General features: G+C 47.7%; 1 protein-coding gene across 9 annotated transcripts in view; it reads right to left on the bottom strand.

Moving 5' to 3' along the window:
• The window catches only part of RBFOX2 (RNA binding fox-1 homolog 2), a 174,393-nt gene extending 155,207 nt beyond the window's left edge, over positions 1-19,186 (bottom strand). For all 9 annotated transcript variants that reach the window (XR_008576112.1, XR_008576118.1, XR_008576120.1 and 6 more), the window contains exon 1: positions 18,726-19,186. Coding sequence is in view for 5 of the 9 variants with exons in the window: in XM_054818483.1 (XP_054674458.1) it covers positions 18,726-18,920 (195 nt within the window). In the remaining 4 variants the exon portion in view is untranslated. The remainder of the gene's footprint in view (positions 1-18,725) is intronic.
• Between the last annotated feature and the right edge of the window lie 1,252 nt (positions 19,187-20,438).

Raw genomic sequence — 20,438 nt, 5'->3', positions numbered from 1 at the left:
CACACTCCAGAAACACAATTTCTTCTTGTTACCACTAGGAAGGGGAAAACCTCAAGAAGGCAGAAAGTATCTTTGGATTTCTTTCCTCGCTTTTCCACAAAAACACATCTAATGCTGAAACTGTTCTGCCAGACCTCAGGTCTCGAGGCCAGAAGAGATCGGCAGATCAACTCGATGTTCTGGGTGCTCCCATTTTTATGGCATGCCTCCCCCAGCACGTGCTGAAACACAGCAAAAATGCCTCCAGCACATAAAGAGCGTGCTCCCTCCTCCTCCAGCCCAGCAGCCAGCTTTGCCCCAAGACCAGGTACCCCACGTTATCCCACCAGCTGGAACAAAAGCATGCCAAATCGGCCAGGGCATGAACAAACAGTGGTTACAGCAGCCGACAGCAAGACGCAGAGCCTCACCGCATACCAGGCAGCTGATAACAGCACTGAGTCAGTCTTCACCATGAGGAGTTCTCCTCATCGTTTCTGCTCTCAAGGACTTTCCAACCAACTGATTCGAAGCTGAGCACTTCACACGGTGGCAGCGCCAGCATTGTCCCAGCGAGCTGTACTTCCCAGGCATCGTGCTACAACTCACAGACACGCTCAAGGAAACAGCGTGTGCGATGGCACTGTACAAGGCTAAGCAGATGGAGGTAGATCAGGTCCACTGTGCTCTGTAGGAGCCCCAGGGGCAAAAAAAAAAAAATCTCATTTGCTACCTACTCCTTTTCCTGCACAGGCAGACGGACAGGGCAAGGCATCTTAAGCACAGATGTCTGTACCATTACAGAGCTCCCTGGGGCCTGCCAGGACTTAAGACGGTAGTTCAGCAGACAAAGAATCCCAAACTGAACGTGAAACCCCAAGTAAATCCTCACAAGCCTAGGCTCCAGCAGCACCTTCTTTATCTTTACTGCATTTTTTTATATTTTTTAAATTTTTTGGGCACTTTGCTGACTGTCACAAAGGTAATGTTTGGAATGTACAAATCTGCACCAAAAATGTGCAGAGAGAAAACCTTAACCACTATATTTTAGATGAACACAACCTTAGTACACATCATATTTAGATCAAGCCTTTTGACACTTCAGATCGTACTGTACAAACATCTGCAAGCCAGTAACTCTTCCTTTGTAAACAGAGGTGGGACAAGAGAGAGGGGGGAGAAGAGTACAAAGTCCCTCTCAGTCTAAACCTCTCATTCCTGTTAACAAACAGGAATTACTGCATCATTAGATTTAGTGGCACTACTTAAAAACAAATCAGATTTGGCAAGAGGAAAATAAAGCTATTGACTCCTGACATTTGCAACTTCAAGTATATTAGACCAGCTCCTCCATTTATATTTAGTACACCGGTAAAGAAAGCAGCAGTTTCTAATTAAACAGATGCAGCATAATCTTTACTAAGGGATCAAACGCACCAGAAACCTTCCCCTTCCTGGTGCCATGACTCCCTGGGAAGCCAGGCTCTCACAAGCTGCAGAAACCATCCCAGCCGGGTGAGTCACCACCACTACCCCAACGGGGCATGATCCACAGGGCAGATGGAAACAGCTGCTGGGAGATCAACCAAAACAGCGAGAGAAATTCAGACAAGGTCCTGATTTTGCCTACTCCAGGAGGACTGTTTTATTCTTCTCACTTTGTCTGGACCACAAGCCTCCCCCATGTCCCCTGGGACTGTCTCCCCATCAAAGGGGACCACAACCATCATTTCAGCTTCACTGACACCATGATGGACTTCAGAAGCCAGAAGAAACTTATGTGACATGCCTCTTGCTGGCCAGGGAGGGCCTCCTGGAAGAGCTCCTGTGCAGCAAGGTCTCAGGCCATTTCCTAGCACAAGGGAAAAGAAAAGCAGCATGAATTGGAGGGGACAGAGGGTTGTGATTTGGAGGTGCAAGGCTCTGTCAAACACTGCTACAGCAGCTTCTGGTATCCCTGAGTTTTTACAGAAGCTGCAGACTTACAGCTTTCACCTATTTCCCCAACTCAAATCTTTCAAAGAATTTATTGATTTTCTACAAGCTACTCACTATAAAACATTCCCTGTTTTTCTAATGTTTGCATTGGGCACAAACAGTGCTGGCACTGCATGGGCACACGATGCCCAAATTCAGTGGAAAAAAAGATGAAGGATGCAATTTCCCCTTATCTTTAAATTCACAACGAAAAGCATGAAAACCCAGCATCTGCCATATGACCGCACGACACCTACACATACACAGGGGTCTACACACAGATTCATAATCAAAACATCTTGGCCTTCCAGTGGTACAGCAGCACACAAGAACCAGCGAAGCATCCTGAAACATAACTGACCTCAGTTTTCATAACTGATCCACCTCACTGCAAGAAAATTGGAGTTATTTTATATCATGACCTTCAACCTACAGGAAACGGCAAAGAGCCGAGGAGGAATATTTACAGAGAGGAAACAGCTGGAAAGGGGCCAGATGAGTTTCTTCAACATGTATAAAGTTTTCCAGCTCCCCATTTCAGTTTCTGGGCTAGCTGAGAGTCACCGAGCAGCACTACACTGCACCCAGCTGCAAACGTGAATCTCAAGCCCGGGACTCCCCTTGACAATCAAAGGAAGGGTGGGAATCTTTTGACGAGCCTGCCCAGGAGGTAGAAATATGGCATATTTGGCCAAACCTCATTACAGGGCATCTCCAGCCTTTCTCTTCTCTGCTGTTTGCTCACTGTGACAACCAATCTATCAGTCACACAGCTCATCAGCACAGTCGCCTGTCCCCCCCCCGCCCACACTCTCCTCGTACGCTCCCCAGCATGCAGCAGTAATTGCCTTTCCTATTAGCCCACAGCAACAACAGCTGCCATGGCAACTAGCAATGATTTTAATAAGTTTGGTCTGTTTTCAAGGGCAGCACGCGCGTGCCGGCACACGAGCACGTTGTGGACGCACGCCGAGGGGAAGGAGGGCCTGCTGTCAGCTACATAGGCAGAGTTGAAAACGCAGTTAATCGGAGAAACCGCAGACAAACAAACGTTTATCCCCCTCCTCTGCAAGAGAAGACAACCGCTCACCCCTGAAGCGGTGTGGGTGTGAGAGAGGTTGACAGTGGCGTGGCAGTACTAAACATGCAAAGGGCTCTCCTTGTGAGAGCTACAGATGCTGCCCAGGTGACAGAAGTGACGTGCAGCTGCACTGTGGGTACAGCGTGCCATGTCAACGTACACACTGCTGCTCTCGGCACTGGAGAGATGGGCACAGCAAGCACTCAACACCACCTCCCCTCTCGAAGGGACAGCAGACAGAACCCAGCTTCTTCAACAGCTTTTCGTTCTACAACACTACCAGAGTCTCCTCTCAGGTCATTCCCTGAGTCTCCCAGTCTCCAGAAAGTCAACATGCAGTTACTGGTTTGTTTTGTTTTTTTGGTTTTTTTTTGGTTTTTTTTTTTTTTTTAAAAAACACAACAGTATTAAGGAGAAAACTTTTGCTATCATTACTGCATGTACACACAGAAAAATCCTGGTGATTTACTGCTTTACTTTAACCCTCAGTGTCTGGGGTCACCCGTCATGGTCTCAGCTACATCTCTCCTCCTCCCACCTGCACCCACAGGCAGGACCTTCCTGACACCTGCACCCCTGCAGCATGCTGCAGCCCCCCCAGGACACCCTGACTCCCCAGCTGGTGCCCTGTGTCCCTTGCTGCCAGCACCACAGCACAGAGGTCAGGCCGGCAGTACAACAGGCTAACCTGCAGATCAGTTCAAACTACCATGGAAGATGAAGTTGCTGCACACTGAGAGTAAAGTTGTGCATTACAGATAAACTACTCCAACACCTGAAGGGATCCAAAAGGCACAGTCCCACACCCTTCCCCAAACAAACAGCGGGTTCACAAGCCATCCCCTTTTTAAACATGACCTAGCAGGCAGACAGCCACAACATCCACCACAGTGGAGCCGACTGGATTTAGCAATAAACTCCTTCTCTTTGGCATTGTGCGTTTTCTATGCGATCATGAAAAAGAAACTCAGAGCCACACGGAGAGCAGAAGGAAAGGATCACTTCTTTCAGCAGCTGTTTACCATCAGATCAGCTTAGCCTCGAGGTAAGGTTTCACACCATGCACCCCAACACAGGGAATCACTACACAGGGGCTGTGCCGACCATAGATACGCCACAGACAAGCCCTTGGTGGCCCAGAGCAAAGAGGTGTTATCAGTCATACCAATCTACACCAGGTGGCCTAACGCTGCTTAACCCAGTAGAACTGATACAACATTTGCAAAGCATAAATTTAATACTACTATTTTTTTTTCAAAAGCCCTTTGGCAGTTTGGCTTAATCAGCTGTTTGTCATCCACTCATCAGCTGCTACAAAGGGACACTTTCTGTTATGGAAACTGCAACAATATCTGTAAACTGCACATAAAAAACTTGGAAGCAAACAGACAAGAAAAGCAAGCGTGGCACGGTGAAGCCCAGATTTCCAAGTCAGCTGCAAGGCTAAGCACACAGTATCATCCCAGTCTGACAAGCTACACAGACTTATGGGAGACAGCATTAAAAAAAAAAAAAAGAGAAACCTGTACAACCTTTACCGCCATACCACATATTTTGCACATGCCTAAAGAAAATATGAAACATCTCTAAGCAACAGGACAGGATGTAGATCCATATATGTATTAAATTTTAAGTGAATTTTTGGTGCTAGGGAAAGACACTGTAGTTAAAATGCTGCAGAGTGTACCTTCTTTACACAGCAGGCTGACGCAGCACAAGCTGGTAGCAGTGTGCAGCTCACCATGCGCTCCCAACACTCTCCAAGGACCGTCCTTAGATGAAGTGAGCACTAATTAAGCGAGGAGGGCACCAAGTTCAAACTAGGGGAGGAAGGATGGCCCACTGAAGCCAGTGCTTTTTCTCCTCCTCCACAGGTGACCTGGTGGAGTTTATTTCATTCCTCTGCACATTATCTCATACCACACTTCCTCCTAACATGAATGCTATGCGATTACGTGCATCAGGATTTAAGAAGGGCTCAAATCCATGATAATGGAGGCTAGGCTAAAGAATACAGGGATATTTAACTGCTAAAAACAAAGGATTAAACCTATGAACAGGAACCAAGAGATCTGTTTTGATTCCTGTAATGCTATCTGCCTTGAACAAACTCTGTGGATACATTAGTCTCTGGCTAGCCCGTACACGACAAAAAACCTCACACTACCTAACTCACTCGAGTGTCTGAACCACACTGGAAGCGGTGGAGGAAAACAGACTTCTGGAAACCTTCCCCATTCCCTTCGTCTGACATCTGAGCTGTGACTGTGAACCCCTCTCCCAAGCAATAGCACTACTTCATTTTGCTGTACATCCTCCCTGTCCAAGCAGCAAGTGAAAATGGTGCTCCATCCTTGCCAGATTCGTGGCTGCTCAGGTGGTTAAATACAGCAGCAATGAATTGACCAGTCTTGTTAATTTAATTCAGCTACACAGGAAATCTGTAAACAGAAGCAGAAGCCGTGACAATACTATCAGAGGGGTCTGAACACGGCATTGTATAATTTGCTTTTGGTTATCACTGCTAATCATGCAAGGAAGAAGAAATTTTCCTGCTGGACATTTTACATTTTTACTGTTTAAGCTCTTCCAGGTAAGAAGAAAGTTTCCTACCAGCACATCATTTTTTTCCTACCCTGCCAACTACCTTCACACATAACATGCTGAATTAGCATTTGACAAGATGAACTTCCAGCAACTCCAAGCCAGGGCTAATTTAACAGTAGCCAGAGGTATCACTGGGAAGTCAGCACCACCTGCCCTGGCACTGCTGGGAAGGAGATATCTGTAGATAAGAAGATTGTCTGGAGAGTGAAGCTAACCATTCAACAGCCTCTGCACCCCAGGAAAATTCATACAAGACAGAAAAATACTTACCTAAGAATTTAAGTTCAGAAGTGACCTATTAAGAAGTTCTCCACTACTTAGTGTGACCATATTCATCATCAAAATCCTGCCCAGGAAGTCAGAGGCAGAGAAAGCCTTACAATGGTAGGAATTCACCCATGGAAGGGGAACAATGCCACATGTTTACTCCTGCCCAAAGGGCCCAGAGATTTAGGGATTGTCTTTAAAATCCTATTCTGGAAACAAAAGTAAAAATTGCTAATCCCAAAACCAACCAACAAACCTCTGAATCTTAATTGCAAATTCCCAAGAATTCAGGCATTGAGACATAAGAAACTGCTCAGAATAGACATAAAAATTGTATTTCAGACTAACCCTGATGATCAAGTAAGCCACACAAGCCAAACAAAACACTTGATACTACTATGCCATCAAGGCTAGTCAGTTTGTCCGCTGTACTACACCTTTTCCAGAGTATTTGCATCATCTCTTTATTAAGCACCAAATCCAGGAGAGGCAAACCCACATAATACCTTACAATAGATATGGGAGCCCAAGCATAAAGATTGTATGTTTGTTTAGAGACAGACTACAGAGTTCATAGAGGAGCTTGCTAACACCTTGCCAGCAGCAGTGACAAAATGCTATAGCAGAGGCCAGGCATCCTGGAAAATTTCAGTGCACACAGGGGTCAAAGCCACCCATCTCCTGCTACATCTCCCAAGGATGGTCTGGGACAGGCACTACTTCAGGTAGACTGTCACCATATTCACCTGTAGCCAGAGGACTCCTTGTTCTGAGGGGACAGGACCACTCTGCCCAATTTGCCTGCAACCCCCACACCAACAAATACTAAAACCCAACAGAAACAGGAACATTTTTATCATAGGATGAACCAGACCTAGTGAAGCACTATCCATTCCCCATCTACATGTTAAAATATGCATACTGACTAGTTTTTTTCCTTGTATATAGAGATGCCTCAGATTTTTGGATGCCAGCATGGTAAGTAAGGAGAATCAGATCACCAAAGGTGAAAAATAGCTGCTGGTACAGAAAGGATGGAACAAATAAAGAAAGGATGAACAAATGCTATATTGAATGCTGCACTGCAAAGCAAGCCAATCTCCCTATCAAACTCCAACAGAGCTGCCAAACTCTGCCCCATGAAACTACCAATACTGTAAGCTACTTCTATGGTAAATGCCTGCAGTAATCATGAGTTCCAAAAATGAAACAAACGCCAAGCTCAAAAAGAAAAAAAAAAAACCACAACGCAAAAACTATCTTCCTGTTTTCACTGGAAAGGTCATGCCTATTTAAGGAAACCTTCCCAAGCAACATGGACATGCTCCATCTACATCCATCAACTAACAGCCCAGAGTTAAGTGTAATCACTCATCAAAAAATTCCTAGTCCTTAAAGGAGTTGTGGTCCAAGCTGCAAATCCAACCCATGCTCCTCCTGGCATGCAAAGCAGTCACAAATACCTGATACCACTCAGGATGAAAACATCAACTCATTGACCAGCAGAGGAGGAATCCTTACTCAACCTTTTAAGCATTGAATAATAGGAGGAAACCACACACAAAAGTGTCTCACAGCACCTCCATCTATTCTAGTCAACAGCTTCCCCACGGGAAACACCCATCCTCAGGAGAACCTATACATTGGTCACAGTCTGGCTGAAAGAGATACGCTCAGATATGTTCTCATCCCCGCAGACAGAGAGGTTTCAGGACACAACATGAAGCATCAAGAATTCTTAGTGGTGCTAATTTGTGATTTATCAACAGAGAAAAGTTATTTTTCTGAATCTGCAGTATTTGGCACTAACCACATGATGCTCCTTTTGAAAGAAGGCAGAAGAGATCGGGCAAGATGGTAAAATACAACAAGTCTTTTCTTGAAGGATGCAATCAGTGGACAGAGGCACACACAAAAACCCAGCCCTAATTATAAGCATCATTTCAAGTTCCTGGCATAGCCACACAGACATATATAGAGACACATATACCAGATAATTGGTCAGACAACATATACTGAAATGCCAGTCTTAGTCTCATTCACCACATCCAAGTCCATCACAACAGTCCAGTTCTTGGACAAGATTAACTCACTGGTCAGAAGTGGGCACTGGAGGAAGGGATGGACAGATGGAAACACTACAAAGAGTTAAGTCCCATTGTAACGCTCTTTATTTGAAAAATCAAAATCCACAGTTGGTCCATTTCCCTTTTTCTTCCCCTTCTCTTCTCTGAAGCTTTCTCCGGCCCATGGTTGACATTTAACCATCACACAGCACTGTTCAAACACTGCTATCACCTCCTGCTGAATCCATCCCACCCTGGCAAACGATGGTCTTGCCTCTGCTGTTTGTGACCGTGACCTCTCAGCCCAGCTCTCACAGAGTGAGGCACTTGGCAGGCAGACCACCACTCTTAGGGAAATCTGACTAGCCCAGGAAGTCAGAAGTTTCCAAGAAGTGCTTAGGTATAAAGGTCATATAGAGAAAAAGCTGTTAGATCCAGCTGGTGACATTAGCAGATGCCAGGTCTCCACTGGATGCGCGTGAGCACTGGAGAGGCCTCCAGCCTCATCTCCTCCCCTCACTTCAAGGCAACAAGAGTTCCTAGAAAACACACCGAGGCACAAAGAAGGCTTTGCCAGGTTGGTCTTTATCTCCTCTTGGAAAAAAGCAGTGGGATGGGGTGTTTTTTTCCTCCCCTACAGCTTTATACACCTTCCAGTGTCATAGTGCGACAATCCTGGTGACAAGATGGGCATCCAGTCTAAAATCCTGCAGGGCTCTCTGCAGATGAGAGAGCCCCATCCATACAGCACATTTCTGGTCCTCCCTTTTGGCAGTGCTGTACTCAGCTGAGAAGAACAGAACCCAGTGCCCACGCAGAAGCAATAAGAAGCAGGCAGAGATGGGATGCATCAGGGAAAAGTTATTCAACAAGCAAAAGGAAGGAGATACCAAGTCCATGGTCACCCAAGTACTTTTCACCCAAGACACGTGAATCCCAAGTAGCAGAATTGTTTTGCGGCCCAAAATTGTCACAAAGCCTCCCCAGCAAAACGTGCCTTAGCTTGCCTCCCTCTCCTCCCCACTAACCCCATAAGCATCCATGCTGAGACCTGCGTCCCCAAGAAGGGGGAAACTTGCTGGCCCCCCACGCAGCCATCGCGGGGAGCAAGTCAGGAGCCGGTTCCTGCCTTTCCTGTCCACACAGCAGCTTTCTGCTTGCTAACAGACCAAAAAGTGCTTTTAACTCAAGAGGCAAGGTAGCTACATTCTCTCCTAAAATAGTATTTCAATTGCAAAAGTCAAGGGCTGTGGATTAAAAAACACCAGTTACAGCTTCCCATGCAACTTCCACTCTGTTTCCTCACGTGCAGGGATGTTACAACAAATCAGGCTTATCTGCTATTTTTGCCTGACTCTCTCTTCATCCAAGCCTAGGAAGCGCTGTGTTCTGAGCAGGAAAAATGGCTGCAGAAACTGAAAGGTATGTGGTTTTGCACTTAAAAACAACCAAAACCCCTTCTACTTAAAAAGTTAGATTTCAAACCTCAACTTCCAAGTTTTGCTACGATGATGATCAAGTTACTTAATTCAAGCTTTTCCACTTTTTTTTTTTTTTTTTTAAGATTAAGACAGCACCACTTTACATTTGCCCAACATGACACACTTAAGAATCAGCCTGTGGAAATGGTGGGTATTCATGTATACAGTGGAAGTTGTAGAGAGCTGTAGATCAAGGATTTAAACGTTACCAAATCCCCACCAACTACAATAAAAATACAAATAAAAAAATAAATCAGGTTACACGTGTCAGTAGGATTTTTGCAAAACTGGTCTTATTACCAGTAGTTCAATTCTCCACTTCTACAGTAAAAGATAATATACCTCTTCCACCTCTCACGAAAACTGCAAAAATAAGATCATTAGTACCTGTGAAGCACCCACACTACAGCTGTGAGTACCATAGAAGAGACCATTAAAAATTAATAGTTCTGTATTCAGCGCAAGGTTTAGATTATCTGTAGTAAATTCGGTTTGGGGTCATGCATGAGATGCAAAGAAGAAATGAAATACTGAATAGCTGTCAGTCCAAAGCCTGACCTCACACCCATTTTAACCGATAACAAAACTCCTGCTACATTTAATAGTGCCTCAGTAAGTGTTATCCATTTGATGTACTTACGGAGGTGAAGCTATCCCTAAAAACATAAAATGTACGACCACATAATTAAGACCTCACACGGTGCCTTCTTGTCACATCCTCTTGCTGGGCGCTTGCCAGGTACAGGCTCCGACCCCTACCACGCTGGATGCACCACGTATTAAATCTCCCCTGGTCACAGCCCACTGCAGCACTGGATCTCTCTCTGCCACGTTCTCTGTCTCCTCATCCCTTTGCATTTAGGAGACAGTGCCCAGCAGCTTCAGACCACCCAGGACAAACACCAGCTCCCATAGCAGCACTGTAGCACAAAAAACTGGAGTATCGAGGGCATTCTGTGTTTTCACACGCTTCAACTTCTACTCCTGGACAAAACAAGTAACAGGGCGGCAGGAGCTTCAGAAGTCAACTGATTTCTCCTGCAGGCTGCCCAAGAGACATTCAGATCTCAGCAAACCAGAAGTGATGCATACACTTTACTGCCTCAGTTCCCTCCAAGATCTGGATCATTCCTGAAGCAAACATCACACAAACTCCTGCTTCCCGCTATCGTACATCCCACCAGCCCCAGGACATCTGCCCATACCATGCTGCCAGCTTCCACCTCCTTCAGTATGCCCCACGGCTCAATCTGCTGCGGCAACACCACAGCCTAGGTTTTCTTCCCTGAACGAACCTTTTAGATCTCCCCAGGTTGTGCAGCTGGTCCCACTCATGGGACTAGAAGAAGCAACACTTAGAGGATGTGGTCCTTAATCCCAGGAACCATCCCAGGTCACTCCAAAGATGCGCTTTGAGAATTGGTGCCCACAGGCAAGGAGAAGCATCTAAAAAACATACTTCATCCCAATCCGGCTCCACTCCAAGGCTACACAGGGCTTTTAACATGAAACAAGCATAAGAGGTCTCTTTAATGGACCTTCTCTCCAGGACAGTAGAGTATGAAGGGTAACGGAGAAACGTTTTAATACGCACACTTCCCTTAATTTCTTCCCACAAAAAGGAAGCAAAGCCACAGAACAGAATAAGAACCAGAAGTCAGGCAGAGATGGATCAGAAGCACCATCCCGCAGCAGCTGCTCTGAGTGTCGTGCCTGGCTGCGCTGCCTGCAGAACCAAGGCTCCAGGGCGAAGGCGCCCAACCCTGCGGCAGGGCAGAGCCCAGCCTTCCCCCAGCCCAAGGGGGGCAAACAGACTGGAGGAAAGGCCACCTTCCTTCCCAACCCTCTCCGGGTACGGGAACAGCAACCGCAAGCAGCAAATTACAGGCCTAGGATGCCAGCTACAGCCTCTCCTCAGCCCACACAGCACTAAATCAAGGCTTTTAAGTGATGCCTTGGTGGGATTTTCTTCCCGGGCATCGCCCCCAACGGTGACAACCACCCCAAGTTGTCTGCAAGAATCTTCTACAGAAATAGCAGGGGAAAAGCTGTGCAGAAAGCCTCAGATAAAAGAGCATGCTCTGGTCCCTGGAAGAAACCTGAGCTGGATCCAAATCCCAGGGCCTCAAAGGCCTCTGGGGAGAATATTTTGATATTTGCAACACACAGAAATGCCACATAAGGTTGCTTCTTCAGCCTCTCTATTAAAGGAAATTTAGCTACGTACAGCCAGAGGGTAAAAAATGCTGACACGTTGGGGTTTTTTTTTCCCCTTTAAATGGTGCAGGTTCTTCCCCATCTCTATGTTAATACTTGCATTATTGCCGAGGCAATTATAAGCAGATAAAACCCAAGAAAGTCATACAGAAAAAGCAACAATTGCTTCTAGCCCACACGCCTTGAAGCAAGCATCCAATTTTCCCACACAACGAACTCTCCTAGACAAAGGCAAACACAAGCAACAGCCCTGGGAACGCACAGGCCCTTCACCAACATGCCAGACCGAATCCCACTGTCCTACCCAAGAGATGCAAGTGAAAGATCTCATGACCTCTTTTTTAATCACTAGTACACTCTGCCCACACTCCAAAGGTTAGGAGGTGGCACTAGCACAGCCGATTGAACACCAATGTCACACCAACTGAGCTGGCAGAAATTGCCAAAGTTTCCTGCTCTGCCCAAACAGATGCTGGATCCAGCTCAAGTTCAGCTGTTGCCCCTCATTAAACAATGGGGCTTTTGTATATAACCTTTCCTACTTTGTGGCTACTTAAATACATTATAACGTTGCTAAAGAGTTAGCATCCCGTTCCCTTCAGTCCAGTAAGATAGCTGGTAAGGGTGGTTTTGATAGATGCCATACGTATGTGTGACAACAGAGGCTGGAACAGTTCACAAGCCTCTTCCCAAACACTGTGAAAATCCTCCAGAACCAAGAACGCAGGTTAGAAACTTCAACCTACAACGGGCCCTTCTCAGAGAAGCCCAGCAGACAGCAAAGCTCTCCTGCAGGAGAGGTGCCCTGGCACGGCTCGGTGGGACAGCTCGGCAGAGCCCCGACAAGGAGCACTGCGGGTCAGGAGGGCGGCACGGTCCAAGCCTGGTGAGGTCCTTTTCATGCAGCCCCTGCCATTGTTGGGCTTGGCTCCTACAAACATCTCAAATTCAACCTGGAAAAAAGGAGGCACACTCCTTAAGTGAGGCAGAGGGAGGAGGAACCATTCTGGGGAAAATACACACACATCTTTCAAACCAGCATTTTCTTGAGTTAAGAAAAGATTGCTGGCAAAATTAAATTTACTGGAGAGCAAAGGGAGTTAAGGCCCAAAATGCAATCAAGCAGCTCTAATCCCTAAACATTGGGATTATCTCATGACAGCTACACTCCAGCGTCCACTCAATACCACGGTAAAATGTAGATCAACAGAATGCTTCAATGAACTGGAACTCGTTACCTCTAATTGCTTCTCTCACTTTGCTTCTGGACCTTCCTCTGATCCCTCAGCCACCGCATTTCAAAAGCACACACACGCACACAGAAGGTCAAGTAATATCCAAGATGGGCAAATTAAATAAGAGGCTTCCAGCCGACCAAAACACCTGCCCTCCTTTTTTTGCTTCCTATGAAAACTAAAGTTTGCCCCATGTCATGAGACAAGTCAGCAGCACGGAGCAGTAGGTTTTAAAAGATCTTCAAGCCATGCAACCCTTACATTTTCCAAAGGGGCAGAGGTTCCTGTGCAGCAAACCAAAGGCTGCTGGCAACAGGCTTTATTTTTCCAAGTTAGCAGGGGTATGTCCTTCAGCAGCAGTCTCCAGGGGGCTGCAGACCACACACAGCATTCCAGCTCAGGTCCATCTTGACTTCAGCTTGGCTTCCCTACCACTGCTGCAAACGAAGCAGTTAATTTTTTTATTTTATTGCTGCCTCCTCTGCATCGCCTGTGTTCTGGTATTCCTGCTGCCACCAGTCTCACCGCAGCAGAACTGCTGAAAGTTCTCAGTGCGGCCACGATAAAGCACAAAGGTAGCACAGCAACACCACTGCTAACCTTCAGTGACCAGCACTTCTTTGAGACAGTCTTGAAAACAGAGGCGTGAACCCCTGAAGCAAGAGGGCAAGGTGGGAACCCTGCTTGCCAGGTCACTGGGAGGAAAAGCCAACAGAGATTGGTTCACAGGACATACCAGGGAGAGAGGTACACTGCGCTGAACTGAACTAGGTGGGCAACCTTTTCAAAATGCAAAGGAGAGCTCTGGCTTTCTGCAAAATGTCAGTGCGCTCATGTTTCTAAATGGGAATTCTGAAAAGGAAAAATAAAAAAGTATATGGCTACAGCTGGTACGCGTACGCAGAAGGAAACCATCTCCAGTAAAGCCAGACCTCTGTTCAGCTTCCAACCTTGTAACTGCGGCCACCACCTTTAAACAGAAACCTCTGAAATCCAAAGAGAAATACTGACAGAGCCTGGAGGGGTACAAAAGCATCCAGAATACTTTACTTGGGCTTTCCATTTTTCTGAATATAGCAAGAAAAGAGCCAACATTAAAGTGCTCTCAACATCTCTAAAATCCCAACTTTCAGTCTGTTTGCCAAGTGTTTTCTTTGAACTGGAGATTTTCTAAGTCTTCCCAGACTGTGTCAGGTCTAACTCATAACACTCAAATATTTAAAAAAAAACAAAGGACAAAAGCAAACAGAGAAATAATAACAAACTTAAAGGCAATTCATTATGTCCCATCACATCAGCAAGTCTGTCCAAACAGCATTTCAGGAAACCTCATCCTGGATCCAAGGCAGGGGTCAGCGTCTAAAAGTTCGAACTTCGTTTCTTTTCTAGAATATCTTATATCCTCTGTATTACTCCACATCTCTTTACAAAGACGACCATGCCATGAATAATAAGAGGGAGGAAAAAAATCTAACCTGATTACACAGCTTTTGCATGATTTACTGGAACTAGCTGTTCTCTTCTGTAAGATTTAAAAATACAGATTTCCGTAGGGTCCCCCAAAGCACAAAAGCTGTTATTCACTGGCCCCTTCTCAATTCTTACTTGTAAAACCCAAACCTGCCTTTGGAAATTATCAGCAGATTCATGTCATGCCCTCCTCTGGAGCACCAGAAACAGGCCATAGTTGGAACAGGGACACTGGTTGCCATGAAGCACCAGCAATACCCCGCTCTTCCCCTTCCGTGGCACGCTGCCGTTCAAGGTTTCCAGTCAAGCTGGAAGAGGGTGTTACAGACCATCTTCTGGCTCACGGTAGAGAGAAACCGTGGACTTTCTTGCGGAGAGAAGACATAATCTATAACGTCATTACTTAGTCACAGGGGACTGATCTCAACACCGCTAGTCATCTTTATGAACGCTATGCAGACATGCCTGAATGACAACACAAAGTCAGCACTCATCGCTGCCGTTAAAAGTTTACGTGGACTGAATAAGGCATACACCACAGCTGCGTTAACTGTCTTCCCTGACCAGTCACCCACGCTCACGGTTGCAGAAGAGTAATTCTCCCCAAATACTCAGGGATACTGAGCACACAAGTCATTCATGAAAGAGGAACAAGGATCAGCTCTGTTCACACCTTGCATCTAATTCCAACCACACATTACCCCTAGGTATAATTTTAATTCACTAACCAACCTAGACCCCATAAAAAAGTTAAATCAAAATTCAGCTTGGGGACAGAATGAGGAGTTGATTAACCCATTCCAACCCCATGCAAAGCAACCAGAAGATACTTTAGTAACCTTCTTCAGTAGTGTAAGCTGGCTGGTACACCTCTAGCACCTCGATGGGGAAGACAAACACAGCACCCTGGAATCACACCCTTGTCTGCAGCTCCAAAGAGAAAGAAGGGACACTTCCCAGCTAGCCACAACATTTCTCTCTCCTCCTCTATTCCTTGCGTGAGGGAAGATGAGGTTATTGTGAAGGTAATTTCTCTTCCACCTGTGCAGCAGTCAACCTCTTCTGACAAGCAGCAAATACAGCTGCCTCAACAACTGCATTTCAGCGCAGTCTCACAAGTGACTTAAGCCAATAAAACCTACCTACTTTTTTTTTCCCCCTCCCCTCTGTTAGGTACTTTTTTACTGAGATCAGCAAGCTGATCTAAATGATTCAACTCATCCAAGCCAGCAAACAGAGAGTAAACTAGTTCCTAGCTAGTATTCATACAGTTAAAAAGCAGCAGTACCTTTGGGCCCCTTCACTTCCAAGGCTTACAAACATATCCAAATACTTCCAGGAGGCATTCCTGACCGGTGGCGTTTGATTTTTGCCACTTACGGACCAGAGGGAGCTAAAAAGCAGCAGTTTGTGCTGGACCTTTTCCTCCCACGCCACGATTAACTGAAATATGTCCCAGAAGCAGATAGCAGCCATGATCCGATTTGTCCCAATCCCAACTCAAGCAGCTTTACACCACCCTCCTAACAAGATCAGCACTGGCCAAACACCATTTATCCGGCCTGATCAGAGATGGATTAGATAATGAAACCCTAACTGCATAAGCTGTCTGAGCATGCTGGCCTGAGACAGAAGAAAACAAGAAGCCCAGTAAATTTAAGGGCTACTTGAAGCTTTAAGGCACACTTTGCCCCGGGTTCTTAATAACTAGCTACTATCTTATCTTCCTACACACTAGTTTTTATATTTCATGTTAATAGACCCCCCCCAAAAAAAGCTATTAGTTTTACAGTTGCAATAGTAATTTCTATAACTAAATGATTTATTTCAGCATTACAAGCCATATTCATATCCTGAACCATCGATAGGTAGGGGTTATGCAAAGGAAGAACCATGGCGAGCGTGGCACCCCGGGATTCCTCACTATCAGCCCAGAGACACGAGGTCACCAAGTTTACACAGCAACAGTCTGTGACTCTGGAACAGGAAGTATAAAATTGACAGGATCTGCAGGAAAAACAAGGTACAACAGTTGCTGGTGTTATTTCCAGCTTCCAGAAAGCCTCTAGTACATAAGAGAGGGGAAGGAAAAAAAAAAATTAAAGAATAGGCTCTTTATTCCCCTTATAAGCATTATGTAGAGTTAAACAGAGAATTTACTAAAAAGAACCCGTTATTCTAAAATAAGGTACTTCAAAACAATACACTATCTGAACAGAAATCCTCATGAAAGGCAATCTTGTGTTTTGACTTTTAGGTAAAAAGATACCGAATTTCCCAAACATTAAAGAACACATTTTTCCTAGCTCTGATATTATTTGTAAGTTTGGCTTCAAATTTGGTATTTCTTGCTTACAAACATAAGAAGAATCTCCAAATAAATAAACCACACTCTTTAACAGTAAAAAAAGTCAAGAGAAACTTCTGGGTATAATGGTATGTGTGTGTGCATATATACACACATATATTTATTTTCATCTTTTATATTGAAAAGATTGAAAAATCTTTTCCATATATATACATATGGAAAGATTAAAATTACGCTTAGAATACCAAGTAGCTACAATATAGGAGTCCCAGTCTGAACAAGAGTTATACTATGAACACACTTAACTTTAAAATTGGGCTCTACACTTGCACTTCTCCACCTAATTTCTCCACTGTTTGCCAGTGTTTAGCACAGAAACAAACCCCAACTTTCCACTAAGATTGGCAATTAATCCCTACCACCATTATCACCAGCATTACACATTGCTGTGCACGTGCACTGTCGTAGCCCCATGGTTGAATGCTGCAATCTTAATATCTTGTACTATTCATTGAATAGGTAACAAAACACTTTCCTCCATGTAAATGTAGAGGGGAGCCTTTTATGTATACAGAAACTGTACTCATTCGCAATAAAAAAAATAAATATTAAGACTCTCTTGCTAAACCAGTTCAAGTCCCTTCCTGGGCAATTTTCAGTTAATTTACCGCTGGTTTACATCAACATCAGCCAGTTTAACCACTAACTGCAGGTAAACTGATGCATCTCCTGTAGCTACGCAGGACCTGTGCCCCAGTTCGACTCTGAAGAGCTGGAAGAATTTCATGTCACCACGTTCACGCACTCATTCATAATTTCTAGCAAGACACAACGTATAAGCACTCCTTCAACACTGAGCATCTTTCTCCTTCCAATTATACACATTGTCTGAGTCATGCTTGACACCTACGTGTGGGAGAAGATACTACTTCAAGGAATACAAGAGCACGGTGTGGTTTTCGCTGGCCCTCACGGGAACACGAGCGGCAGCACTCGGGTGTGAAGCTCCAGCCTATGTTCAGCCCACACCATCACGCTGGGGAAAAAGTGATGTTGTGAGGTGGAGAGACCACAAGGAAAGGCTGAACATCAAAAAGAACCACAAACAAAACCCTCCTGCTGCAAGCTATTAAAAAAAAAACTCTTAAGCACGCAAACTGGGGACAGCCTGGGACATAAAAAGGGAAGATCATTGGCCAGCATTTGGCGTTTAGATGAGAAGCACGTTGGAGAGGACAGGATGCTCCCCTTGGAAACAATCAACACCGTTTACCAACCCAAGCAAAGGTGAGAAGAGAAACAAGTTCAGATGAATAAATCACACTGCTTCCAAAGAGCTCCGATATACTCATCGCAAGGAACAGAAGCAAAAAAGGCCAGTGCAATCGCCATAATAAAACAACCCTGTGCAACACCCAGACAAAGGAAAGCAGAAATACCTTTGCAGCATCGCCCCACAAACACAAAAGCGAATGCACCTGGAAAGAGCAACGTTTCGGGGATGATCAAAACGTGAAGGCAGAAGACGATGGGAATGGAACATCTCGCTGGCAGCCCCTGTGCCAAGCTGAAAGACGCCCACCCGACGCCCCACGACCCCTTTCCCCCTTCCCAGGCAGCACCCGGGATTTCTCCCGATAGTTTACAAGACCCGAAGCGGCGCGGGGAAACCACCGCCGGCCCCCAAAGCGCTGCCTATGCCCGGCGCCCAGCCTCGCCTTCCGCCGCCTCCCGAGGGTCCCCGGTGGGGCGGCGGGCAGGGAACCGCGGGCCCCGGACCCAGCAGCGGCTCCCCGAAGGCCACGGCCCCGCGCCGCCGCCGCTCCACGTGCAGGGCTGAGCCCCGGGAGCCGCCCGCCTCGGGCCGGGGAGCCCCGGGCAGGAGACCCGCTCCCAGCCGGGGATAGGGCCGCTCGACCGTAAGCAACGCGCTGAACCCCGCAAACCAAATTAAACGCGGCCCCCGGCCATCCCCTCCCGCCGAGCCCCGGTGCGGAAAGCCGGCGAGGGCCCGCCCGGCCCGGCCCTGCCCGCTACCTGCATGCCGCCGCCGTCGGCCTCCGCCTCCGTCCGCAGCCGCTTGCTGTGGCCGCCCTCGGCACCGTCCCCGCCGGGCATGGGCTGCTCCAGCTCCGGCTCCCGCTTCACGCCGCGGGCGGCCCCCCCGCCACCGCCGGCCAGGAGCTGCGGCTGCTGCTGCTGCTGCTGCGGGGGCTGGCCGCCCTCCGCCATCCGCGCCGCCGGAGCCCCGGCCGCCCCCCGCCGCGATCGCCCCGCTCTGTCACCGCGACGCCCGGCGCTGCCGGAGGAGAAGGAGGAGGAGGGCGAGCCCCGCGCCGCGACCAGAGCAGCGGGCGCGGCGGGCTCCGACCCACCGGAGCGCCTCGGTCACGGGCTCGGCGGCGGCCGGGGAGGGGCCGAAGCCCCTCGGCAATCTCCGGAAACGCCGGCCGGGCCGCCGGAGCCGCGCGACCCCCGCTCGGCAACCTTCGGCGGCGGCGGACGGGGCGGGGCGGGGGCGGGGCTCGGCAAGGGGCGGGGCAGGGGCGCCGCGGGCACAGGACGCCCGCGCCCGCCGCGGCCGAGCCGCACGGGGCGGCGGGAAATGGCCGCCAGGTCGCTGCACCCACCGCCCGCCGCAGGCGGCGTACGCCCGGCCTCAACCCCGGCTGCCTCGTCCCCCGCTGTCCTGGGCTGAGCCGAGAGCGCGGCTCAGCGAGCGGGAGATGGCCGCAGGGTTAAGGCGCGAAGGTGGCGTAGTCTCTGCCTGCTCCTGACGGTGTCTTTTTGCAACAGGGCTGGGCCAAAGACGTTGTGGTTTGGGCCTTCTTAACGGAGCGCGGTGGGTGCAGGACCACCCCCCCCCGGCAGGGCAGGGGCAGTTGTGCTGGCTGCAGGGCTGTAGACCCACGTCCCCCGAGCCCCCGCCGCAGGCACAGCCATGTTCCTGTCCCCACTCATGCGGGGCTGCCTTTTGGGGTGCGGCCTGCGCAGCTCTGCCTGTAAGGAGCCGTACTGAACTGAGGTGAATCTGGGGAGAGGGGTACTGACTCGATGCCCTTCCTTCAGGAGCACCCAGCTTCTGGGGATGTGCTGCCCAAATCGGTCCCTGATGCTGCCCCCGCACAGCGCAGCCTCCCGTCGCTGATGGCGTGTGTCTTTTCTCGCCTTTTCCAGGCTTCCTCTGTGCTGTTCTGGGCAGCTCATCCCAGGGCTCATCTCACAGCCCCAGTCTGCGTCTGATTTCCTGAGAAAGGGGCTGATCTACTTTCCCATTCCTAATAGCCTCCACACATTTCTCCGGCGTTTTTGTATGTAACTCCTCATTTGTTCTGCTGCAGGTGACTTCCAGCCAGGTGGACATACCAGTCTTCAAAAACTTGAAGCCCGTTCATCAGCCCTTTTATATGTCTCTACATTTTAGATCTTGAGAAAAAAATCTGGGAATCCTCACCAGAAATGTGAAGTTGATTTTATTACGCAGCTGCTGTCTGGTTGCACCAAGGACAATGTCTGCTCTAGAATGAGGAACGCACGGGCAGCCTGTACTGTCCTGAAAGTAGTCTGGAGGCCATGGCAACTTGTTGGAGAACTAATCTGCAGATCATAATACAAATCTGTGGTTGGCTTTATTACGGGATGGGAATGCCACTCTTCCTTTGCCTGCCAATGCTTTGGAGGAAAAGGAGAAAACTAGGAATGCAGGTGGTCGTAGTGAGTCAACGCACATAGGAGGAAGCCCTTCTTGAG

This window comes from Grus americana, chromosome 1, assembly GCF_028858705.1.
Source record: "Grus americana isolate bGruAme1 chromosome 1, bGruAme1.mat, whole genome shotgun sequence".
NCBI lineage: Eukaryota > Metazoa > Chordata > Aves > Gruiformes > Gruidae > Grus > Grus americana.
This window is presented reverse-complemented; position numbering and strand designations above follow the sequence as displayed.